Raw genomic sequence first — 27,106 nt, forward strand, 5'->3', positions numbered from 1 at the left:
AAAATTTCCTCAATTTCAATCTTCTAAAGCTCTTTCGATCATTTTTTTCTATAAATTCTCGTATTTTTAATAATCACAAAACACCAAGATGGAGTTAGAAAAACACAAATTTAATAACTATTGTGATAAATACGTTCATTTAAAAAAAACTGCAGGATAATTGAGGAAATGATGATAGTGTTGACTATATCTTGATGAGGATGAGGAATGAGCATGGTTTGAGGGATTTTAGAAAATGGAAGGGGATATATATATATATATTATCGGGTGCAGTTTGAGAGATTTATATATTTATTTATAACCTTAAAAGATTTAGTCAAAAGGCGAGAAGTGACGGTTTTAGTGTAAGAGAAAGACGCAAAATGTGGATTCAACAATATTGAGACAAAAATAGTTATTAAGTTTCTGATGAGGGAGGAAACACATACATTTCACCGTTTCTCACAAGCAGAGAGAGAGAGAAAATTAAACAAAATGGCACAAGCACAACCCGAAGATAAGATCCATGAAAATCAAGAAAAAGAACCTCAACAAGAAACAAGTAATTCCAGTTTCAAATTCAATGTTCAAGCGCCTGAATTTGTTCCAAGGTCGCAGCATGCACACGTGCCAATTTCTGGTTATTTTTATCCATGCTTCCAGATTCTTGGTGGCTCTGGTGAATCTGATTGGTTCTACGTTGGGGATCAAGACCCTACATGTTTGATCCCCAATGCCAATGTTCCTCTCCCCAATTGCTCCAATAAGAATCTCCTCAACCCTGATCTCCAACAAAAGATCGTCAAACAGGTGCTTCTACTTTATTCATCATATATTTTGTATTCATTTTTGTTTTAAATTCTTATTTAATTGACTGTGTAATAGGTGGAGTATCAATTCAGTGACCTTAGCTTGATAGCAAATGAATCTTTCCAGAAACAGATGAATAAGGATCCTGAAGGTTATGGTAAGGATTTTCCAATGTTGTTTATTTAATCTTTTACTTCATTAGCTTCTAACATTTAATCAACTTTTGCTTTTCCTCATAGTTCCAATTACTGTGATTGCTTCTACCAAAAAGATCAAGGCACTTGTTACTAACATCCACCTTCTTACACAAGCTATTCGCCATTCTTCTAAACTTGTGAGTATTTTTTATACAATAGAACAAAGGCATTACTTTAGTCTTGTTCAATATTTTGTTCTCTGACACTGCAATGATTTTAAGGTTTTGAGTGTTGATGCTAAGAAGGTTAAACGCAAACATCCTTTCACTGAAAAGGAGAAAGACGAATTACAGGTAAACCAACAATACAAGATGATTTGTTTTTTAGTTTATGATTATTGCTAAATTTCTTTTGATTGTAGCTTGATGCAAATTACTTTATTTTTTATTTTTTATTGCAGTCTCGTACTGTTGTGGCAGAGAATTTACCTGATGATCATTCTCATCAAAATCTTCAGAAAATATTTACTGTAGTTGGGAGGTGGATTTCCTCTTTTCACCCTTTATTTAATTATATGGATTTTACATTCTTGCATTTTATTACATTTTGAAAACATTGTATGTTTTGTTGCCTTGTTAAATAGCGGCGCTATAGTATAATGGAATTCAAATAGATTGTCATTGTTCTATTGTTCTGTGCTACGCTATTTTGCACAAAATGTTGTTAAATAGTGGTGCTATAGCATTATAGCGCTCTTCCATAGCAGAAATTAAACAAACTATTATTTTTTACGATCTGCGATTAATATCATTGATGTATTGATGGATAATTTTTTAACAGTGTGAAAACGATACGAATATGTCATCCCCAAGAACCAAATTCTTCACGCCCAAAAGGCGATTTCCTCATCTGTAACAAGGTACAAAAACAATGGCATATACCATATTTCTGTGTTGTCTTGGTATTTAAGGTAAATGATATATGCAAGGATTTCTCACCGTTTGTTACTTGCCACTATTAAGCTACATGCACTTGTGGAATATGAGTCATCGGATGTAGCTGACAAAGCTGTGAGTTAACTCTTCAAGAACATATTTAAGATGCAATTGATTAATACAACAATAATAGGAAAATGTTTCCTACTTTTTTTAGGTTGAGAAGTTAAATGATGAAAGGAATTGGAGGAAAGGGATGCGAGTAAGATTGCTGCTTAGATGCTCGGTATGTACTAGTTATCAATATTCAATGCTATTGTACCTCTATAGTAAGTACCTCTTTAATTCTATATGATCTTCTCATGAATTGTTTTTAATCTAAAATGTGCAGCCAAAATCTGTTTTGAAGAATAGAAAATCAGAATTTGATGGCTATCTAGATGAAGATGAGAATTTACATTCTGAAACTGCCGAAGATTCTTCTCATCCAAACAACACTGAATTATGTGTTGACAATAATGTAAGTGTCATTGCATTTATACAAAACATTGGCTTTTTTTTATGCACACATGTCATATTATGATAGATATCATTAAATATGTAAGTATGCTAAATTTGAGACTTGGTGTCAACTGATCCCGACCCTATATATATTGACGACATCGAGGACTTTTTCTTTATCAAATTCAATATATACTACATATGACAAGTTCTGAAATGAGGCTATTATGTTGTATTTGATAAACTGGAAGGGTGATGAAACTTCAGTAGGATCAAAGAAAGGGTGGGCTAGAGGGCGTGGAAAGGGAAGAGGACGCCCTCAAAACCACACTGGACGAGGCTTGCTTGCGCCGCCATCTCCATCAAGCAGCCTCGTCCTGAGTGAAGTATCAACTAAACCCAACGCCAAGGGCCCTAGAATGCCGGATGGTACAAGAGGTTTCGCCATGGGACGAGGCAAGCCAATTAGTTCTCCCACTTCACCTCAGGAGTAATGGGTATTGTACTTGCCAAAATTTTCCCCTATAGTGAAATTTAGGAGTTTTTGTTTTGTTTTTCTTAACAAAGCTGCAAACTTTTTTTTAGATGTTACCAATTTAGTAATAATTCAAGGTGTATAGTGTTGTATGTTAGATGACAACGACTACAATTATCCTATAGCATGTTGCCTTAGCATGCAACTTAATTAGAGTGATGTCATTTTTTATGTCAGAAATTAGTACTTATTATTCTCGTACACTAAAATGTTATGAGTTTGAATAAGAGATTTAGAAGTTTAAAATTCTCCCTTTGTGAAACTGTCCCCTTTGGGGAAAATGGTCATCTTCATATCTTAAGTTTTAAGGTGATTTGTAGTATTAAAGGATATTTGAACTTCATCTAATATCACACTATTAATGATTATATTTCTAAAATTATAGTATTAGAGGAACTTGAGGGAATAAGAAATATCGAGAATCCATTTCCTTCTATATTTATTAATAAATTGATTTACCAGCAAAACTTAATCATTATGAACATTGAACACATGTTAATGGTTAGTTTGTTAGTGAAAATAACAAAATTTTAATAGCAGAGATCAAATTCCTAACTTCTTTTTCAATACTTCCTCAGTATTCTAACTCAAAATACTATTTTAATTCAAAATACCGAGTTAAACTTTTGAGGATACGACACATAATATGAAAACAACATTCAACACAATATTTGAAGTAAACATATAATATGCACCAATCGAGGCGTGTCAATTATGGAAGGATTCATATAGAATTTACAAGTTTATATGATTGGAATCTAACATGTGGTGTTATTAGAGTGCTACCAATCATTCACAATAGAGAATCAAGATAATTTGTCTAATTACTTTAGTTCAAAAATAATTTGAAAACATGTCGGAAGCATTCTCATAAGGATTTAGTATAAGCAATAAGGAAATTGGATTACATTTTTTTTATTACGGAATATCTAATTTAATGTTTGCATTATAAAATAATAGTTTGCATGCATTGTCATATTTATCAGGAAAACAAAAAATAGCTTAAAAAATTCAATGTAAAATTAAATTTGTATTTCGTGAAACAAGATATTTTCTTTAAAAATTAAACTAATCAATTATAATAGAGTATTTGATTAATATTTTTCTAAAAGCTAAAATTATATATGAAAGTGAAGGAAGAGAAAAAATAACAAAAGAAAAAGAGAGAAAACAATAAAAACAACAATAAAGCTAAATTAAAGAGTGTTATGAGAACCACCCTTGAACAAATATAAACATCCGTGCATCCTTTTATACATAATTTAAAAAAATGATATTCAATAATTTAAATATTTAAAAAATATAAGATATTTTAAAATTAATATTCAATAATTTAAATATTTTTAAAAAAATATGAGATATTTTGTGTTTGTCTGTCGTAGTGATTTTTTTTAAAAAATTAATTATAAAAAATTATATTTTTGAAAATATACTAAAAATGCCTTTTCATTTGAATCAAAGTCAGTTTTTAAATTATTTTTATTTTTACATTTTTTAAAATGTTGTAACAAAGTAATGATGACATACAAAAGTGATTAATTTTTTTATTAAAAAAGTGATTAATTTTTTTATTAAAAAAGTGATTTTTTAATGAAAAAAATTGTAATAGTTGACACTAAACCTATAAATCAAATAGTTAAAAGAATATATATAAATTAATATCAATGTCCATTGAATCACATATTTTTCTCATGTTGGTATATGCATTTTACATTTTTATATAAATATAACTAAGTTAATGTTGATTTCCTTGTTAATTAATTTAAAAAACTCAAAGTTAAATAAAATATTTATAATGATTTATGAAATTATAAAACTTTATATATATATATATATATATATATATATATATATATATATATATATTAGTGAATACAAATAAAATAATTAATGATTGATTGGCTTTTGTTATTATAAATGTACATAACAACAAGTTTTAGCTTATATTTATTTGACCAAATGACTTTATGATATTCGGAAGAAAAAAAAAAGATTTAAATTCAATATATAGGTAAGAAATATTTTCTAATAATAATTATATTAATCTCTATTTATTCATGTACAAGTTCATGCACTATTACGAAACATCACTCATAAATAATCGCTTGTATAAAAAAAAACATAGGAAAGTAGGGTTTAGTAAAAGTAATAATGAATATAGGATTTAATGGTAATATTGTAAAAATTTAATTTGTATACATTACATCATTTAAAAAATAATAAATTATATAAAAAAGTTTCTATGAAAAATGAAATTTAGATTTGGTGAAATAAGATATTTTCCATAAAAATGAAATTGATAAATTATTTCTTAAAAATAAGGATTGAATATTTTGTTTAGGCAAAAATAAGGATTGAATATATAATCTTAAAATTTAATTTAGTTTATATGCACCGTAAATATTGGGACTGACCATCCACTAACGCAAGGGTTTTAGGACTAAAAATATAATGTATTTATTTTACAAAGGAAAAAGGCTTACAAGTAATATGGTTAATTATTTTACAAATTGTATATTTTAGTTTTTTGTTTGCTCCGTTGATAAAATGTAAAGTTTTGAGTTTGTTGTCTTTAATTTACTCAGTTATAGGTTATGCCACTGTATTTTATTTTATTTTTATAATTTTTGGGTTATAAATCAAAACGATTTCAACAAACAATTACAAAATGATTTTATTGTATTTAAAAAAAAATAGGAGATGGAGTCAGTACGTATTAAATAGTTTTTGGGTGTAAAATTAGGTATTTCTTTCTTTAATTGGATTGTTTAATTCTTCGAGCTAAGTAGAACCATACCTAATTACCAAAATTAAGTTCAAGAGTTTTAATGTTTCTACATTTTTAAAAGTGGATTCAAATTTAAAACCTCCTATTAAGTTGGAAAAGAGTCAAACCATTTCATTCATCTGTTTTAATAACTCTTGTTTTAATATTAATATATATATATATATATATATACCTATTTTAGCTGAATCACGAAAATAGTTATTCCATTTTATTTGTTCACATTTTTGGTCCTCCAAACATAATCTTAATCCAAAATTTGATGAAATATCATTTTTTTAGAATGAGAAATGAAATGGAATTAGGAATTAGAATAGAAATGTGTCTTTTTTTATTTTATTTTTTGTAATTAAATGATCACAATACATGCATAATCAATTTATTTATACAAGAATATTATTGTAAATATATATCCTAAAATATAGTTTTATTCCCTCATTTTATCAAATCTACAATTTTAGTTTTCTATTTATAAAATTGTTAATATTTGGTCTCTTTTTTCTATCTGAATTTTAATTTGATAATGTGACAACAACTTTAGAGATGTGTACACGACGATGTTGGAAATTATGATCATATGTAATTTACATTTATTCTTAAACTAAATAATACCATTTAATATTTTTTAAAATAAATAATATTTTTAAAGATTTCTTTATTGACATTAAAATTTTCTGAAAATTAAAACAAAATCATATATTTTTTAAAATTAATTTTTTTTGTTTTAAAAATTTCAAAAATAAAATAAAAAATCACATAAATTTCCTATTAAAAAAATGTACTTTAAGAAAGAAAAGTAGTGGATTTTTTGCGGCTTCTAATTTTTTTTTTCAAAATTTTAAAAAAATTGATTCTTTTTTAATTTAATTATAGTTTTAGTCCCTTTATTATCACTAGTTCACGGAATTGATCGCTCTATTTTAAAAGTCAAAAGTATTAGTCCTCTCTCAAATTTTTGAACTAAAAAATGACGATATATTTTAAATGACGTGACATATAATTATATGATATAGAATCATTTAGATGCATTAATTATTCATATGTCATTGATTAAATTAAAAATATAAAAAAATTCTGAAGTAAAAAGTTAAACTTTTATGATATTTTATTTTAATTTCATGGGTGTTAATCACTCTACATCATTGTATCATATGTCACATTATTTTAATCATCTCACGTCATTCATTATCTTTTAGTTAAAAATTCAGATCAATTTATTGACTTTTAAAATAGAAAAACTAATTTTATAAATTAATAAAAATAAAATTATTAAAATTATTAAAATTGCAATTATATCAATTATTTATTTACTGACTATTTGAAAAAGTAACTTCTTTTTTATACAATAAAAAAGTAACTTTTTTTTACACTTACACTGCATCAAAATGTAGTTTATCTTAAAATATAAAAGATAAATTTTAATGTAATTTAAATATTATTATTTCTAATGCTAAGTTTTGTAATATTTAATATTATGTTAACGATTTTTTAGACATTAATTTTATTTAAGGTTATGGATTTTTTTCTAACAACTAACATATACAAAATACAGAAACATTAGTAAAATATAAGTTCAAAAGAAAATTTACTAATAAAAAGTATTTTACCGGTGAACATTAAATACAAACAAAGAAATGTTTGGTCCATCAAAGTAGATAGCATAATTAAACTCACACTTTATATAAATAAAACAATAAATAAAACACTGGAGGTTTTCTAATTCTGCTTTAGGGCTACACAAAAAACAAATATAAGACTTTATCAAAAACTTGTTTTCTCGGAACCTCTATGAATTGAGTTGTGTTCTCAGTAGGCTATCTTCAACCACTCTAGAGAAAGGGCTGATGAGGGTTAAATTTTAAATTTAGGTAGGGTTGATGAGAGTAATAAATAAATAAATAAATAAATAAATAGATATACACCAAAAAAGAAAATAATAAATTACATAGAAAATTATATTAAAATATACATTTATATTTTGTTAAGTAGGATATTATCTTTGAATAGAAATTTAATGAATTATTTATAAAAAATAAATATTAAAATCATAATTTTAAAAATGATCTAATTTGTAAACAGTATAAATATTAAAGTGGACATTGAGACTAAATATTTTAAAAGACATATATAAAAGGATTTATGATCAGTTGCAGGGTAATTTTTTTTATTATCATAAAATATATACACTAACACAACAAGAAATTTGACTTACTGTGACAGACAGATAAATGTCTACCATGGCGAAAAACATATACCAACTGCATTTTTATATATAATCAATAATCAACAAATATTAACGGTTTTTACCGTTACAATGACCTATAGTGACGAACGTTTATTCATTGACAAAACTAAGAATTTTACCTACAACTTTTATACTTTGGGCATAAAAATTTGGATAACTTTGTAAATTATACACCTATTGTTTTGTCTCCGTTACTATACAATTTAGTGAGATTTGAATTCATTAGATATAGATTTTGACAATAATTTTTCTTTTGGACAAATATTTGTTATTTAATAATTTTATTGTGCAAAATTAATTAAATTATAATATAAATACACAATAATATATATATATATATATATAATAAAAGTTCAATATCATATATTCAAAATTAACGTAAAATCTTACAAACATGTATGAAATTGAAAATAGATAAACTATTTCTAAATGAGAGTACTTTAGAATATTTAATAATCATAAAAAAGATTGTCTTACTAACGCATCAAAGTCTTATATATCAATCTCAAAAAATTAAAGAAAATCACATCCACCTAATTGCCGAAACTTCATCCTCATCAACAAAATAGCTTTTAATCTTCACCTACAAGCAATAAAAAGTAAAAAAATAATACTATTCGAATGTAAAAAATAAAGAAAATATAATTTTATAAAAATTAATTAAAATCAACTAAATACCATTTTTATTATCTTCGTTGTTGTCTGAACTAAGAGAATTCAAATGATTAGGAGCACTAAAAGTATCGAGAATCTATCACGAAAATAGAAGATATTAAATATAAATAAGATAAATACTAAACCTACAAATCAACTTGTATGTTACATATGAAGATCGATAAAAAATTATATACTTGTTGCACAACTTGGATTATGTAATTAATATATTCTCCAAAAAATCGATTTTGAATCAAGGTCATAACATTTGCCAACAAATTTTTCATATGTTTAACTCTATCACGTAACTCTCCATTTTCAGACACATAAACTTCTGATTTTTTAGATTTAAGAAACTTGCCCATACATCGCACATGTCCCTTCTTAAACGGTCCTTGTACTCGAGAAAATATATCATTCTTCTAAGACACAGAACATTGTGTGTTTTAGAGTGATTGAGACGTTCCAACCTCATTACTATATTTGTTCAATTCTTTCTGAAATGTAAATGAATCCATAACAAGTATATTTAGAAATCAATATCCTAGATTAGCAAAACAACAACATCGAGTCCTTCCAATATTATAACAACTAGCAAATTACAAAATTCAGCACTTAAGTAGCAAATTATAAAACAACAACATCGAGTCCTTCAAATATTATAACAACTAGTAGATGACAAAATTCAACACTTGAGTAACAGATTATAAAACAGCAACATCGAGTCCTTCTAATATTATAACAACTAGCAGACGACAAAATTCAATACTTGAGTAACAAAATTCAACATCGATCATTAACATATACTTTAAAGTAGCAAATTAATCACTTGAATTACTATGAATCCTTACTATAAGTCACTCTACGAAATACTATCAATTGTCTTTCAAAACAAACAACACTATAAAAAAAATTAATTCACTATAATAATAAAAAAATCACTGTATATAAACAATTAAAGCTCAAAATTTATAAATATTAATGTCATTTAAATATTATTATTTATAATGCTAATTTTTGTAAATTTAATAGTACAAAGATGCTTTTGACACAAAAAGTTAATGAACGCAAAGTAGAGAATTTGATATAAAATTTTCATTGTAATTAAAAGTATGTAGATTTACTTAAATTGAAAATATTAATTTGTTATCATAAATGTACCATAAAATTAAATGTTACAAAGGTTCAAGAGGTGTCAATTTAGTGACAAAAGTTTGTCTATGTAATTTCAAAGGATGAAGTTCATGATAGAATAAATTTAGAGGCCAACAATTTTTTCTTAATTATTATTTGTATCATGACACTTACTATTATTTATATAGTAATATGACATTTTAATTTATTATGCGAATTTATTTAAAGCATAATAAATTCTTTAGAATAATAAATCTATTTAATGAAACATTAAGTGTGATTTAATTGTGAGACACCATTAAGTAGAAATGACTCTTGTCTATGTCACGTGGTGGATACATGGACAAAGAACAATGTGCTACTTCATCATTTGAAAGGAAATAAAATGACATATGCCTTGACAATAAGGTCTATCAAGTACGTTATGATATGTACTAGACCAAATGTCTCGTATGCATTGAGCATGACGAATAGATAACAATTCGATCTCAATGAGGGTCACTAGATCGTAGTTAAGAACATTCTAAAGTATCTAAGAAGGGCTAAGGATTATTTCTTAGTTTATGATGGTGAGGAATAATTCATTGTAAAGGGTTACATTAATGCTTACTTTCAAATTGATAAAGATAACTCAAGATCACAATTTAGCTATATATTTTGTCTAAATGGTGACGATGTGAACTGGAAGAGTTCAAAGTAGGAGACATTCGTTGATTCTACTAAATATGTCGAGTATATTGTTGCCTCTAATGCATCAAAGGATGTTGTTTGGATCATAAAGTTCATTGTTGAACTAGATATAGTTCCTAACATTGTAAATATGATTGACATTTAATGTGATAATAATGGTGCAATCGTACAATCTAAGCAACCCATATCTCACCAGAGATCCAAACATATACTCTTGTGCTTTCATCTTATTCGAGAGATCCTCGACAGAGGAGATGTAAAAATTTGCAAAGTTTATACCTTGGATAATATTGTTGACCCACTTACGAAACCACTTGCTCAAAAGAAGCATGATAAATAATCATTCTCCAACAGTGTAACATCAATCTCCAGATTGATAAACATTTTTCAGTTTGTTATACTTGATCTTCAGCAACAAACATCCTTCTCTAGAATGATTAACAACTATCTCCAAAATGATCAACATCATTTTCCAAGTATGATGAAATCAGTCCAGAATGATACAAACATTCTCCAGCTATGTTACATCATTCTCCAACATTATTTCATCATTCTTCAGCCTATTTTACACGATTCAAAAGGCAGTCTTAATCCAATCAATTAAGCACATCTCTGAGATGTTTGTGTTTATAAACAAATGATCATTACAATCAAGAATGAGAAGCTACATATCAGACATTGTTAACACAGAAACACAGAATGTGTAAAACAGTAACATTCAAATATGTGTTTTCTATCAAGACAGAAAGAAATTAATTTGAAGTATGTGTTTTCTATCTAGAGTGACATATCACTGAGAAGTCAAAACCAAGTGGTACTGATCTCTCCATCCAAAAAGCATTTGAGAATTAGTTAACAACTTAACATGAATGAAATAATTATAAATTGAGAGCACAAATTTATAATCAAAATAGAAACTGGCGAAGGAAAGAAAAACTATAAAAGGCTATGAGCTAATTTATTTGATATCAACAATTGCATCAGATAATTTTTACTTGCAACTCAAATAAATTGATATATTTACTATAAATATATAGTTGCAGAGCAATGCAGGTTGGACCTAAATGGAGTAGCAGCCCAATAAGCCACATGACACACTAAAAATGCTCACAACATTGTCACACACATTCATATACACATAATTCAAATTTCAGATTCTCATTATCACAAGTACATTAGATAACACTTTGATAAGAAAAACTAAAAGAAGGATGTAAGGACTTGGATAATAGAAGAGAACCCATCTTCATCACTAACATTGAGGTTATGTGTGCAAAGTTGAAGGTGGAGTTATGAGGATCACAAAGGGTTCCATGGTGAATAAGGCCTGAAAGACTATTTACTTGCAAGGGATAGAGAAAGAAGAAACATTAAAGCACCAAATAGATGAAACATTAAACCACCAAATAGATTTGGGTTTTGCTGACATGGTTGCTTTTACTTTTACAGCAGCAAAAGAAATTAACTGTGAGGAGCCTAAGAATTATCTTTAAATTGTGAATTGTGATTAATCTTCTTAAATTTAGAAGGAATAATGTTCTTTCTTATATTATTATGAGGTCACTGGACCTATATATATACATGAGCCTGCAGCTTATTTTAGGAAATATGGACAGCTAATTCTAAGGAAACAGATCCTTGTGATTATGGGATTGATCCTAAATACATAAACCTAATAATAGCAAGATACAACTGTTACAGAAATACAACAAATATAAAACTTCCTAAAATACATAAGGAGAATCACGATTTTGACACTCCCCCTCAAACTGGTGAATAGGTGTTTTCCATTCCCATCTTGGATATAATTCCTTCAAAGTTAATGCAGTTCAGCCCCTTGGTGAGTATGTCTGCAAGTTGATTCTGAGTGGATACATATGGTGTGCAAATCATGCCACTGTCTAGTTTTTCCTTGATAAAGTGTTTGTCCACCTCTATATGTTTAGTTCTATCATGTTGCACCGGGTTGTGGGCTATACTAATTGCAAATTTATTGTCACAATATAACCTCATAGGTTCATCCCACCTTATCTTCAAGTCTTCCAATATAATCTTCAGCCGTAGAAGTTCACATATTCCATGGGCCATTGCTCGAAATTCTGCGTCAGCACTCGATCTAGCTACTACACTCTGTTTTTTGCTCTTCCAAGTCACTAGATTTCCACCAAGGAAGGTGCAGTATCCAGTAGTTGATCTCCTATCTACCACTGAACTTGCATAGTCCGCATCTGTATATGCTTCAAGACTTACACTCTTGTTTCGTTTGAACAAAATCCCTCTTCCTGGGGTCCCTTTCAAATACTGGACAATTCTAAGAGCAGCTTGTAAATGTGCTTCCTTTGGTTGGTGCATAAACTGGATGACTAGACTTACCACAAAAGCAATGTCTGGCCTAGTATGAGATAAGTAAATAAGCCTGCCCACAAGTCTTTGATACATTTCCTTGTCCATGGCAATATCCTTATCCGCACTTCCCAACTTTATATTTGGGTCAACTGGAGTACTTGCTGGTCTGCAGGCTGTCTTCCCTGTTTCTTTAAGCAAGTCAGTAATGTATTTTTGTTGAGATATGAAGCTTCCTTTCTTGGAATGGACAACTTCAATTCCCAGAAAATATTTAAGTCTCCCTAATGTCTTGATCTCGAATTTCGTGGCAAGGCATTTACTTAGCACTTGCTGCTCCTTTTTGTCATCCCCACTAACTATAATATAATCTACATACACCAATAAAATTGTTACTCCCCCTGAAACTGAATGTTTGATAAATAATGTGTGATCCCCTTGGCTCTGTTTGTAGCCTAGACCTGTCATAACTTTGATGAATCTTCCAAACCACGCTCTTGGGGATTGTTTCAGCCCATATAGAGCCTTTCTTAGCTTGCAAACAGTTCCAGCAGCAACCTGTCCATTGTAACCAGGGGGCAACTCCATGTATATTTCTTCTTCAAGGTCTCCATGTAAAAATGCATTCTTCACATCAAACTGCTGCATGTCCCAATCATGATTTGCTGCTAATGACAATATTACTCTGACCGTGTTCATCTTAGCAATCGGGGCAAATGTCTCCAAGTAATCAACTCCATAGGTTTGAGTGAAGCCTTTGGCCACTAATCTTGCCTTGTAACGTTCAATGGTCCCATCAGCCCTGTATTTAACTGTATATACCCACTTGCATCCTACTGGTTTTTTTCCAATGGGTAGGGTGACAAGTTTCCAGGTCCTATTCTTGTTTAACGCCTCCATTTCCACATCCATGGCTTGTTTCCATTTCCTGTCAGATAATGCTTCAGATACAGAGGAAGGTGTGTGTGTGGAGTTGAGGTTTGTGAGAAAGGTTTTATGAGTAGGCGATAATTTTTCAAAGGATAAGAAATTTGATAGTCGGTAAAGTGGTTGTTGGGTGCATGTTCTAGTTCTCTTTCTAAGGGCGATGGGTAGGTCTAGATTTTGGTCCACCTGTGCTTCTAGATTTTCAGAAACAAACTCATTAGAATCATTGGAGTTTATAGGATTCGAAGGTGCTACCTCATGCAGTGATGATGAGTTGGATTCTTGGACATTGCCAGATTCAAGAATGGCATTTTCTCTCCTTGAATATGCCAGATTTTTCCCAAATTTTCCACCATTAGGTGCAGGTTCAGGTGCAGGCCTTGTTGTTAGTTCAGGTGCAGGTTCAAGTGTAGGTGTAGGTGCTGCTGTTGATTTAGGTGCAGGTCATGCTGTTGGTTCAGGTGCAGGTCCTGCTATAGGTGTAGGTCCTGCTGTTGATTCAGGTGCAGGTCCTCCTGTTGGTTCAGGTGCAAGTTATGTTCTTCTATCAATTTCAGGGACAACAATGCCATTTATCCCAATTTCAGGTCCAAATGTCGTATTTGGAAGCATGAGAGTCTCATCTTCCTCTCTTACATTCTCCCCCTGAAGATGAGGCTGCTTAAAGTAGCTCTCTTGTTCGTTGAAGGTGACATCTCTTGACACATAGAATTTTTTGGATAGGGGGTGAAAACACTTGTATCCCTTTTGTGTGGTAGAGTACCCTAAGAATACACATTTGACAGCCCTAGGGGTCCAATTTTCCCCTTTCATTACTATGAACATGCACAAAGGATACACACCCAAATATTCTAGGTTGGAGTTTATATGTAGGATCCAAGTGTGGGTAGAATGATGATAGGACTTCCATGGGACTTTTTGAGTCTAAGATTTTAGTGGGTAACCTATTGATTAGGTAGGTGGCAGTAAGAAGAGCTTCCCCCCCAAAATCTCTTAGGAACATGGTTTTGAAAAAGTAGAGCTCTAGTTTGATTTAATAGGTGCCCATTTTTCCTTTCTGCAATTCCATACTGTTGGGGTGTGTTCACACATGAGGACTCATGGATTATCCCTTCCTTTTGGCAAAAAGAGTTTAGTACAAGGTTAAAATAGTCTTTGGCATTATCAGACCTAATTCTTTTGATACCGACCCCAAATTGATTTTTAATCATTGAGACAAACTAAAAAAACATGGAGCTAACTTCAGATTTTTGTTTCAATAGAAAAACCCAAGTCACTCGGGTACAATCATCTATGAAGGTTAAAAACCATTTAGCACCTGAGATATTAGGAACATAAGCAGGACCCCATACATCAGTGTGAACAAGAAAGAAAGGGAAAGGACTCATCTTATTGCTAATGGGAAAAGGTACACGCTTGTGTTTAGCAAGCTCACACACCTCACAATGGAGACTCTCCACATTTAAATTTTTAAACAAGGGAAAAACACTTTTACAACTTGAAATGAAGGGTGTCCTAGCCGGCAATGGTATAGTTGAGCTTTCTCTTTATTGGTCATGGTAGATTCAGATATGAGAGAGCGGCTCTTGGTAGGAAGATTAGGATCGTCCATGTAGTATATAGGTCATTCCATTCTCTAGCATGTCCGATCGTCCTCCCCGAGTTCTTGTCCTGCAGTATACAAGAGTTGCTATGAAAAACAGCATTGCATGAGAGATCTTTTGTGAGTTTTTGTATAGAAATCAGATTGGTGGACAGTTTAGGGACATGAAGGACATTTTTTAATGTTATGGATCGGCTTATTTGGACCTCTCCTTGTCCTGCTGCAGTTATAAGGGTTCCATCTGCTGTGGAAATTTTCTTGTTGCTAGGACATGGGGAATATGTGGAGAAGTATTTGGGTAGATGGGTCATATGGTCAGTGGCTCCAGAGTCTAATATCCAGTAATGTGTAAATGGTGTATCTGAAACATTAAGCCCAAAAGAAAGTGGAAGCTTACCAGAATATGTTAAGGAGCATGTACCTGTGGGCTTCTCCAATTTACTAAGGAAGGATCTTACCTGTTCTATCTCTTCATGATTCAGCTGGACAGATTCTTCACTTTGTCCATTAGCAATGTGTGTTTGCCCTTGCCCTCCTTTTTTAGGAAGGCCTCCTTTCGGCCCCCATTCTCGACTTGGGGGTTTTCCATGTAATTTTCAGCACTTCTCTCTTGTGTGGCGCGGCTTGTTATAGTGGGTACACCATACCTCCTCGTGTTTTTTCTCCATATTTGGAACTCCACTTTTCCTCTGGTTAGCAACCATGATTGTTCCTCCTTCAGCTATCATTGTGAAGCTTTCAGTGGTTGAGGTCTCCAATATCAGTCCTCTCCTGCTTTCTTCACTCCGGATAATGGCTACCACTTCATTAAGCCCATGGACTTTCTCTTTTCCCAGGATTTGGATTCGGACCTGGTCATATTCAGGATTCAGGCCTACCAAAAAATCATAGACTCTATCTTGTTCAATATACTCCTTAAGGATTGATGAGTCTTCTGAACACTTTGATTTTATAACTCGATAGTGGTCCAATTTCATCCATAGAGGCTTGAGTTGATTGGCATATTCTGTAACTGATCTGTTTCCCTGTTTGGCAGCCACGGTTTTTACCTTTACATCATAAATTTGAGCAGCATCCTTGGCCTTAGAATAAGTTTCCTCTACTGCCTCCCAAATTTCCTTTGTTGATTTAAGGAACATGCAGGTATCACTGATTTCTGGGACCATTGAATTCCATAGCCACGCCATGATCATGAAGTCTTCTTCCTCCCATGATTTGAACTTGAGATATGTTTCATCAGGTGCATTATCAGTCAGGTGACTGACCTTTCCTTTTCCTTTCAAGATGGTCCTAATGAGTTGAGACCATTTGAGATGATTCTTCCCATTTAACCGATAAGCAGAATGAACATTCTGCAATTCTCCAGCAGTCTGGGGTCTGTCCCCAATTTCCAGAATAGGATTCATGACCTCAGCCATGACCAGGTGCGATCAAGGTAGAGAGGGTTGCGTTGCAATGAAGGCTGCAACAATGCTCAAAGGTAGCGCAGCAATGAAGGCTGCAACTTAGGGTTTACAGGCACGGTCAAAGGCTCCCAAAATTTAGAAGGAATAATATTCTTTGTTATATTATTATGAGGTCACTGGACCTATATATATACATGAGCCTGCAGCTTATTTTAGGAAATATGGACAGCTAATTCTAAGGAAACAGATCCATGTGATTATGGGATTGATCCTAAATACATAAACCTAATAATAGCAAGATACAACTGTTACAAAAATACAGCAAATATAAAACTTCCTAAAATACATAAGGAGAATCACGGTTTTGACAAATCTCAACACTAGATATCAGCCATGAATGAAGAGTTAAATTCTTTGCATAAGAATTGTACTTGGGTGTTGGTATAAAACCAAAATGTAATAAGCTTGTTAGTTGCATGTGATTATACAAGATCAAAGAGGGAATTCCTAAACTACAAAAGGTTAAGTTCAAAACTAGATTGGTAGCAAGAGGCTTCACTCAAAGAAGGGATTGATTACAATGAGGTGTTCTCGCTTGTAGTGAAGCATACATCAATAAGGATGATTATGCCCTTGGTTGTACAAGAGGACTTGGTGTTGGAACAACTGGATGTTAGCACATCATTCCTCCATGGTGAACTTGAGGAAGAGATTTTCATGACTCCACCTGAAGGGTTTGTAAGAAAGGGTGATGAAGACAAGGTATATTTGTTAAAAAGGTCACTTTGTGGCTTAAAACAGTCCCCAAGGCAATGGTACAAGAGGTTTGATAGCTTTACGATAAAGATTGGTTTCAACAGAAAAAATGAGCATGATAGTTGTGTGTATTGGAAGAAAACAGTAATTGGAGAGCTTGTATTTCCCCTCTTATACGTAGATGACATGTTGGTTGCTTGTAAAAGCAAAGAAGAAATTAAAAGGGTGAAGAAAATGCTTGAAAGTAAGTTTGAAATGAAGGACATGGGGGCTGCAAATAAAATTTTGGGTATGCAAATTGTGAGAAACAGAATAGCAGGATCCTTGATCATTTCTCAAAAGATTATATTGAGAAGGTGTTGAGTAGGTTCAATATGAATTTCTCAAAGGTTGTAGTTACACTTATGACACAACACTTCAAGCTCTCCAAGAAACATGCACCAGAGACCGAGGATGAGGTCACTCATATCACGAAAGTTCCACATGCTAATGCAGTGGGCAGCCTTATGTACTTGATAATTTGCACTATGCAAGAATTGGCCTATGCTGTGAGTTTAGTATGCCGATACATGGGAAATCATGGAAGCCTACATTGGGAAGCCTTGAAATGGATATTCAGGTACCTGCGAGAAACTTCAATTGTTGGTTTGAAGTATGGCAGACATAACACAACAAGTTTGAAGTGATCGGTTTTGTTGATGTAGATTATGTTGGATGTTTGGATACTAGGAGATCCTTGACAAGGTATGCGTTCAAATTTTGTAGTAATACAGTGAGTTGGAAATGCAATCTCAAACATGTTGTTTCCTTGTCCACCACTGAGGCTGAATATATTGTTGTTACTAAAGAAATAAAGGAGGCTATTTGGATGGGAGGAATGGTTAAGAGCATGGAGACAAAACAAGTTGTTACCAAGGTGTTCTGTGATAATCAAAGTAGTATTCACTTGGCAAGAAATCAAGTATACCATGATGAGAGGACAAAACACATAGATGACAAGCTACATTTTGTGAGAGAAGTCATTGCAAAAGGAAAGATAAGCTTGAAGAAGTTATACACCGGTGATAATCCAGCTAATATGCTTACTTAAGCACTGCCTGGGATAATCCAGCTAATATGCTTACTTAAGCACTGCCTGGGCCAAAGTCCAAACGAAGTTGTGTGGGTGAAAGTTAAGTCAAAGTGGATTTGTTGATTTGTGTGTTAGCATTAGATGGCTTAGAACTTTCTATTTTTAGTTTGGGTATTTAGAATTGGTTACATTCTGTTAGCATTAGATGGCTTAGAACTTTCTGTTAATACTGATAACATAATTTGTTGCTCAGATATATAATGGCTTGTATACAAGTAATGCGTAGTATACTCTACTCAATTAAATGAAAAAAAAATTCATTCCCAAATTCTTCTAAGTTCTCTTTCTATGTGAAACTCAATTTCCATTGCTTACTTTTCAACAAAACACAACTCAAAAAACAAAAATAAGCTTGGCAATGCATAAAAGCTATTTAAAGCCTTGAATTTGCTGCTTTGCATACCAGTCAAAGAGACGGTTAAATAAGTCAACTCCACTCCCTTGACTAAAACATTGACAATGAAAACAAAATAAAGGCAGATTCTCATATTCTACGTTAAAAGCAAAATTCAACATATAAAAATCATTGACAATCATGGACATTCGCTAAAAAAAACTACATATCACTGTATACTTTGCTTACGAAATTTTAGATGTCTTCATTCACAAATTAACTAGGGGCCCAGCATCCACACAAGAAGCCTTACATATCCATAGACTGCCGTCCAGTCCCAGCCTTTGATTTATTCTTCCTCTTCTTCGACCCATTTGTGTTAAATCTTTTTTTCTTGGGTTGTTCCTCTACTACTACAACTGGTCGTGTGCTCAGTAAATGTTGATGAATGGCAGCCAAGGGATCCATTTGGAAGGAAAGATCCTTAAAAATATCAGACAATCGTTGTCCTTCCTTCAATCTGATTAACAAGTAAATAGTAGTTACATATACTATTTTATGTATTAAATGTGAAGTTGCCAATATAATCGTTGAATTATGATAGTTAACACTCACACTAATTTCTGTCTCGAATTACAATTAAGCTTAAAGTTGTCCTCGTTGCATGGTTTTTGTGGAGCCTTCAACTCTGGAAGGGACTCTAACAGTGAAGAGAGGTTATATACTTTCAATTTTTTCTGCCGCCTTTTTTGTTTGTTATTTTTCTGACAGAATACCACATGTTCAGAAAATTAATAACACTCAATTTTGCACATAAAATAAGACTGACATGTATCTAAAAGAACCTTGGTTCAGTTAGAATAAAAATGAAGCAATTGTGTCACCAGGACAATCTCAATAAAGATTTGTCTGCAAAAATTATTGCAAGTTTCTATTAATATTTACTTTCATGAGCACTCCTTGAAATTTTTACGAAAATTAGTTCTGAATACATAAAAAGTAAAGCTTCAGTCTAGATATAAGTTTACTATGTCCCCCGTTTCTTTTATAAAGAGAAAGAAAAAAATTGTATGCTTGCTACTTTGGAACTCAAGTTATTAATGGGAACTCCAACATCTTTTATACTAATGCATCAATCAAATACACAATATTTCATCAAGATTTATAAATGGGAAGCACATACATGCTTATCAAAATGAAACTGAAAAATATCTTTAGATTAGAATATTTCTGTCAGAACTTAGAAACATATTAATCAGGGCAAAATGCCTGAAACACATTAATCAGGGCAAAATGCCTGCCCAATCTGAATCTGTTGACGACCGTAACAAAACTCAAGTGGGAAACAAGAAACATCTCAAGATAACATCTCAAAATCAATTTTCAATCAATGATTTATAATACCCAGCATAATACAGTTAATTGGCGATTAACTCACGAAAAAAAAAATGAGATTCTCACCTTAGCAATAGACTTTTGGGCAGTCAAGGAAGCAACAGCATCCTTCACCTCTACAATAACATCAAGGGTTGGAACAAGTTAAAATCTAGACAGGTTCACGTAACATTGCACCCAACTACCAGCTATAAACTTCATATACACATAAATAAAACATATACATAGGACTACTTAATCCTTACATAAAACTAGCACCTCAGATATTGTGTTCTATTATTTTATTTTCTCAACAAACTCAACTGTTTTATATTCTAAAACAGCTTCGAAACCCAACACGCCAATAACCATACATTATAATGTTGTAATGGAAGACCATAAAAACTTGATCTCCAAAACTTACTGGAATAAAACTGTAGCTTCCTTTCGAACTTGTGATTCGACTTTGAATCTGATGAATCTGACCTGCACTCATGAAAAATTCAACCTCAGATTGCATATAGGGAAATCAATCAGATAGGAAACTAACTTTATTATTCGGAAGAGAAAAAGGGATTAACCTTATATTTGTCTTTCCCATTGTGGTAACTTAGGGTATGAAGATAACCAAATCCTATTAGGGCCGATCCTAAAATATTTGGTGCCCTGCGAGAGCTATAAAAATAATACCTGATGATCACTATATATTTTCTTGCAAAAACATTAATAATTTATTCATTATAATCAAGATTGTTTAATCAAATCATTCCCAAGTCACGATTTCAAGGCTACAGTGCAAAACCACGTGAAAATCAATCTCAAATAAGAGGAAAAAAAATCAAGTCAGAATTTTGGGATAAAATCCCATCTTCTCCTTCACAAAATAGGCACGATGTTTGAAAAAAATCAACATAATGGAAGAAGAAGAATTCAATGAAACAACACAACAACAACAGAAAAACTAAAATGTTAAAAATAAGAATGAAAACAACCATTGAAAGAAGAGAAAAAAGTTGGTAAGGATGAATAGAAACGAACCAGAACTAAACGATTGAGAAAGAAGGAAGGAGGGTGGAGGAAGGTGGAATGTTGGTGGTCAATGGGTAATGAGAAAGTGAGTATGGTTTTGGAGTTTTGGGTGAAAGGATAGAAAGAATAGTAAGAGACTACTATAACAAACAACAAACCCCGTTTGTGGTTTTTAATTTGAATAAAACGACTTCAAATTAGGGTTTTTCTTTTTAAATAACTCACCTTTAAAATAAAATTTATCAATACACTCTAACTTAAAAACTATTTATCATCTTTTAGATTTTTTTATCAAAATATCTCTTTTTTTTTAAGTATTTAAATAAAAAATTTATTTTAAAAAAATATCAAAATACTTTTTTAAGTAAGATATGATATCATTTTTTTAATAAATGTCTCATCTCAGGATGCTACCAATTATTTTGTATTTTATTTTTTATTTTTTGTTAACTGTCTTATTTTTTCTCAAAATATAATAAATAAATAATAAAGTAATCGCACCAAATTATAATAACAATAAAGTAATCACACTAATGTGTAATAAATTATATATTTTTTAACAAAAATATATTCAATCTCTATTTCATTGTCAATTTTTCAACACACATAATGTGTTTTGGACTGATCCAGGTCGGATCAAATGATATTTTCAAATTAAGTTTCTCTATACATTAAAATATTTACTAGTTCAAAACCTATATAAATATATGCGAATTTTCTTAGTAAACTTTTACTAAAATATTGTTCAATAGTGTCAATATTTTATAATTTAGTACTCTCTGTTCTAAAATAATTGTAAACCAATGGTAGTAGATATGGTGGTCGACAGTGTTGATATATAGGGTGGACAGCAGGTGCTAGAGTGATCTAATGTGAGGTTAAAGTTATACTTGATGATGGTCAGTTGTGGTCAAAGTAGTAGTTGACAAATGTGAAGTGGTCGTTAGTGTTGGTTGGAGTGGTATAAGGTGATGGTTGAAGTAACTGTAAGTGGTCAGAGTTGTAGTCAGCTATGGTTGAAAGTGGTGCGCAACAATCATTAGAGGTGACATAATATAATTAAAACGAATATAAGAATTATATGGATCTTAAGGAAAAATCATTATGAAATTATGAGAAAAACTAAATTAATCTCGTTTACTAAAACTAGTTTTGTTTTCAAAATTAATATTAATAACAAAAAGCTCACAATCATCCCAAACAGATTTTTAGGATATGGTTGTGTAAGACCTGCATTTTTTTCATTGCCGTTAGTTTCGAGGACGAAACTATTCAAGATAAATAGAATGTAATATTTTATTTTATTTTTATATTTTACTTTATTCTGAGTTGATATAATTATTTTTATATAATTATTCTGTACATTGTTGGTGATAATTATTATTGTATTGTATTATTTTAATTTTTGGTAATAATAATAATAATAATAATAATAATAATAATAATAATAATAATAATAATAATAAAAGGGAATCCTTAAAAACAAATTTATGGTTTAGACTGAAATAACAAGTTCCTCATTTAATACCATCCCCGTTTAATAATAACACGTGTTCCCCGCTTCACTTCTAATGATAGCAATAAAACAAAATTGACTGATAAAAAGAAATAAAACAAAAACGGGTTTAGGAGAGAAAAAGAAAGAAATTTAAGAACTAAACGAGTTACTGATTCATCTCTCAGTGTAGCACATTTGGAGAAAAGACCGCTACGTTAGAATTTAATAACGACACTCGTATCGGTAATGAAATCACTCTATCTGTTTTCCTATTTGAATTATATGTGATATAAATGTACTGTAATGTTGTTTATTGGTTTATTTGTGTGTTATATTCAAAATGAATATTAATAATTGTTGTCTTTGACATGTTCAAAGTGTGAAGAATAAATGTTATGTGATATGTTGTTATAATGGTTGTGTTGAACATATTCGAAGTATGTGATATGGTGTTATAATGGTTGTGTTGAATGTATTCAATGTGTGGTGGTGCGTCCATAATTGGTTGGAACCACAGATCCTTACGGGGATGTTGAGCTAGTGGTGTTGCTTGGAAGGACTCACGAAGTTCGAATTAGTGGTGTTGCTTGGAAGCATCCACGAAGCCCTTCCGGGGTAGGCTATATATAGATTAAGTAATAAGGTTTGAATATGCATTAATTAAAGTGTGACTAGTGTTTTATAAAGATAATTGATACATTGTATATCCTGGTTTTGAGTGAATTAACGTTATTAAATATGTGATCTTGTATCTGTTTTTGGGTGAATTAACGTTATTAAATATGTGATATTGTACTTCTATATCTTATTGTTATTGTACCTCTTGGGTCGTTTGGATGGATGAATTAATTTATTAATCATGCACATATATATTTTCATTGTTATTGTACCTTTAGTGCGTTGTGATTTTTAACTGTTAAATGAAGTACATGATGTATTTATATTTTTGTTATAACAACTATATATGCATGCATATTTGTTGTGTTTGTTATTTGGAGACGACCCTTACATTTGACATGACGTTACATATAGTGTTAATTGAGCGAATAATGTTACGATCAATCTAATAGGAGAAATGCGTTGAAGTACAATAGCATGCAGTTGGAGGCTCTGAGATCTGAGATACTTTTGTGTCGTTGTTAGACTTGTTGGGTTAGTTTACCACAAGTCCAAAGTTGATGACCAACTAGGACTTATGTTTGGGTAGTAAAATATCAATAGTTTTGACTCTAGGATTCTCTTTTGTTTAACGTATTAAATTTACTTTTAGTGATTGTAAATATTTTGATTCTTTATTTTTGAAAATATAACTAAAAATATTATTAATTGATTTTAGGATAAATGAGTATTTAAAATAATTATAAATAAATAAAAACGAATTTGTATTTTTACGTTTAGAATTTTGTTAGTTAATGTCCCGAAAAAGCGGGATGTTACAGTTTGGATCATCGGATGGGAGGGGAGATTTTATAAAGGGGATGGGAAAGAGGAAAAATAGAGATGCGTTTGGTTCCAAAGATGAGATGTGATAATTTTTTAATAGTTTTGTGTTTAGTTTGAGGGAATAGGAGAAATTTTTAATGGTTTTTAAAGCTATATGGAACTCCTCCTCCCATCCAAATCCCCCCAATTTGAAAGGAAAGCAAAAGAGGTTCAAGAAATTTTTTGACTTTCTCTCCTCTCCTCCTAAAAATTGAACCACACACAAGAACTTAAAATATATTATTTCTCCTCTCCTCCACTCCATGTAGCTCCAATTAAACACACTCATAATGACTAAAATGTTTTTTGTTTCTATTTTCACAAATAAAATAAATATTAAAGATATTATAAAAATGATTTAAATATTTATTTCGTCCCGTAAGTTATCGCCTTTTTCATTTTTCATCCACATATTTTTTTGTTTTTTTTTTTTCAATTTAAAACCTATAAGTTCAATTTAGTTTTAAATAATCTCTATTGTTAGTTGCTATTAGGAAAATTATGTGGCCAACGGATGAATGGCGTGACAGATGATTAAATTAAATAATTAAAAAAAATAAAATTAAGTAATTAAATTGATTAAAAAAACAATAAAATAAAGTTGGAGATGTTATGTTTTAGTCCCTCCATCAAAATCAGAAATAGGTTTGGGGATTAAGGTTTTTTCATCCTCTCTATCATTGCATCATCATTATGAATTTGTGCCAACCTCTTTTGTAGTATCATTCACAAGCTAATTACATTTGCATCCACATGAATGTGAAATTGATACTACTGCTAGTGTTGAAGCATTTACAGAAACATCTTGCAAATCTGATTTTGAATGTGTTCTATGTCAGAGTTGAACAAATCTAGGATCAATATCGAGTTAATTATCACATACAAACAATTGACAATTATAAGGGGTCTACAAACAACAACAAAAAATTAAATATTAAACTTAGTAAATATAAACTATAACTACAAATAATAAATATAAAAATAATAGTTTTAAGAAAAATTTCTCATATCCCAACGAAGACATCTCCAAAACCGCCGTTTAGGTTTTTCATCAGTGTTAGAGATGAATATACACATTATTTTTCTATACATATATTCAGACAATTGAAAACGACTTGAGTTTGTTGTAGACAAAGATGACGCCATAGTTGAATGAAGAAAAAACATATGAAGATTTGAAGATGATGGCGATGCAATGACGGTGATGTAATGATAGTGATGCGATATTAGTGATCTAATAATGATGATGCAGCGAAAGGAGGAGAAAACCTTAATCTTTAAGCATATTTTTGATTGTGGATGGAGGGACTAAAACATAAATATTCTTTCATTTATGTTTTAATAAATTTAATTATTTAATTTTTTTGTTTTAATTATTTAATTTATTCCTCTCGGACTAAACTCTCACGTCACTCATCTGTTAGTCAAAAAACTCTTTTTTACGACAATTAACATAAAAGACAATTAAATAAAAAATTACATAAACGAAAATAAAAAAGACGAACTTCCACACACAATTCAAATATTTAAACCTATAGAAAAAATTGAGAATATGAAAAGTTTTAAAATACAAAAATGCCCCTAAAAATAACATTAAAGTAGAGGAAATAAAAATATATATAGATGAAAAAATAGTAACAAAATAACATTTATGATATCTTTCTTCTTTATTGGGAAGAGATTTTAAAAAGTGGTGGATGACTCAAGTGGTTCTCATGTTAAGAACTTATAGAATCCCTTATTATCATCTTCTCATCAAAACCTTATATCAAACCCAAAACTAAAATCTGAAATATAGCAAAGAAGCTGTTCTCAAATGTCAACAACACAAATTGTGCAACAGCCACCACCACCACCACCCATACAACTAACCCAACAATCATTCACAACCCATTCGGGTCATGGGTCAGTCGGACCCGTCATAGCGGTTCTTGCAGTCATCACTGTTTTGGGTGTCATTGCGGGTATGATTGGTAGGCTTTGTTCGGGCCGCCGGGTTATGGGTTATGGCCAATACGACATTGAATCATGGGTTGAAACCAAATGCTCCTCTTGTGTCGGCGGCAGAATTGCACCTCCTCCTCCACCTCCTCCGGAGACTGAACTCGATGCCGGCGATAATTCTCCGCCGGTGGAAGATTCTCATCAAGAGATAAAAGAAGATCAACAATCAAGGCAAAGCTCTTTTGGTCATAGTAGTAGTTAATTCATTACTCTTAGGAACTAATGTTCATTGTTCATGTTCATAATTTCATATAATATTATATTTTGCTGTGTGTTAGAGTTTGAAAATTCTATTGTTTTCAGCTCAGTTCTTTTGTGTTTTTTACCTGCATTTCTCTCCAATGGTAATGTGAATGTGTGACTCATGGGCTTGGAATTTTTTCCTTCTTTTCTACACAGTTGCGATATTTTAGATTCAAATTTAAAATATGATGTCTAATTTAATAATTTAATAATTTTGATATTTGCATAGAATAAAAAAAACTTTTTTTGTCTTGAAAACCAAGTGGTTTGGATTTGAGATTGTTGAAATTTTAATTTAACTTTTAATATACGAAGGGAATGCACATAAACTTGAAATAAAATAGGAAGCTTTCAATTTGGGATGGGAGTTGTGTGCAGTCGCAACTGAATCTATTTAATTATATATTTTTGAATCGTTTGATCTTAATTAAATAATTTAGATTTTTAAGTATAGATTTTAGATTAATAAATAATCAAAAAATTTATTAAAATATGGATTATTTATTCTTAATTAGACGGTTTCAATGAGTATAATTGCGTGTAGGACAATTTTGTGAGCGTGAATGCCGA

The 27,106-nt window shown here is 31.0% G+C and overlaps 2 protein-coding genes across 3 annotated transcripts; one reads left to right on the plus strand and one right to left on the minus strand.

Moving 5' to 3' along the window:
• The first annotated feature begins 264 nt into the window (after positions 1-264).
• LOC101490312 (la-related protein 6C-like) lies at positions 265-3,132 on the plus strand. 2 transcript variants are annotated; one of them, XM_073369398.1, is made up of 10 exons: positions 265-789; positions 865-946; positions 1,029-1,123; positions 1,208-1,279; positions 1,387-1,466; positions 1,767-1,845; positions 1,949-1,996; positions 2,079-2,147; positions 2,253-2,381; positions 2,630-2,764. In XM_073369398.1, the coding sequence occupies exons 1-10, from the start codon at positions 409-411 to the stop codon at positions 2,630-2,632; spliced, it is 1,038 nt and encodes a 345-aa protein (XP_073225499.1). In that variant the 5' UTR covers positions 265-408; the 3' UTR covers positions 2,633-2,764. The 2 variants fall into 2 exon arrangements, with proteins under 2 accessions (XP_073225499.1, NP_001351898.1); NM_001364969.1 differs by having other exon boundaries at positions 316-789; positions 2,614-3,132.
• Positions 3,133-19,032: 15,900 nt separating this feature from the next.
• LOC101490629 (uncharacterized) lies at positions 19,033-21,460 on the minus strand. The gene is made up of 6 exons (XM_004505127.4): positions 21,319-21,460; positions 20,862-20,955; positions 20,705-20,766; positions 20,368-20,417; positions 19,522-19,670; positions 19,033-19,426 (listed from the first exon to the last, which is right to left on the minus strand). The coding sequence occupies exons 2-6, from the start codon at positions 20,879-20,881 to the stop codon at positions 19,216-19,218; spliced, it is 492 nt and encodes a 163-aa protein (XP_004505184.1). The 5' UTR covers positions 20,882-20,955; positions 21,319-21,460; the 3' UTR covers positions 19,033-19,215.
• Positions 21,461-27,106: the final 5,646 nt, after the last annotated feature.

The sequence above is a fragment of the Cicer arietinum genome, chromosome 6 (assembly GCF_000331145.2).
Source record: "Cicer arietinum cultivar CDC Frontier isolate Library 1 chromosome 6, Cicar.CDCFrontier_v2.0, whole genome shotgun sequence".
NCBI classification, from domain to species: Eukaryota; Viridiplantae; Streptophyta; class Magnoliopsida; order Fabales; family Fabaceae; genus Cicer; species Cicer arietinum.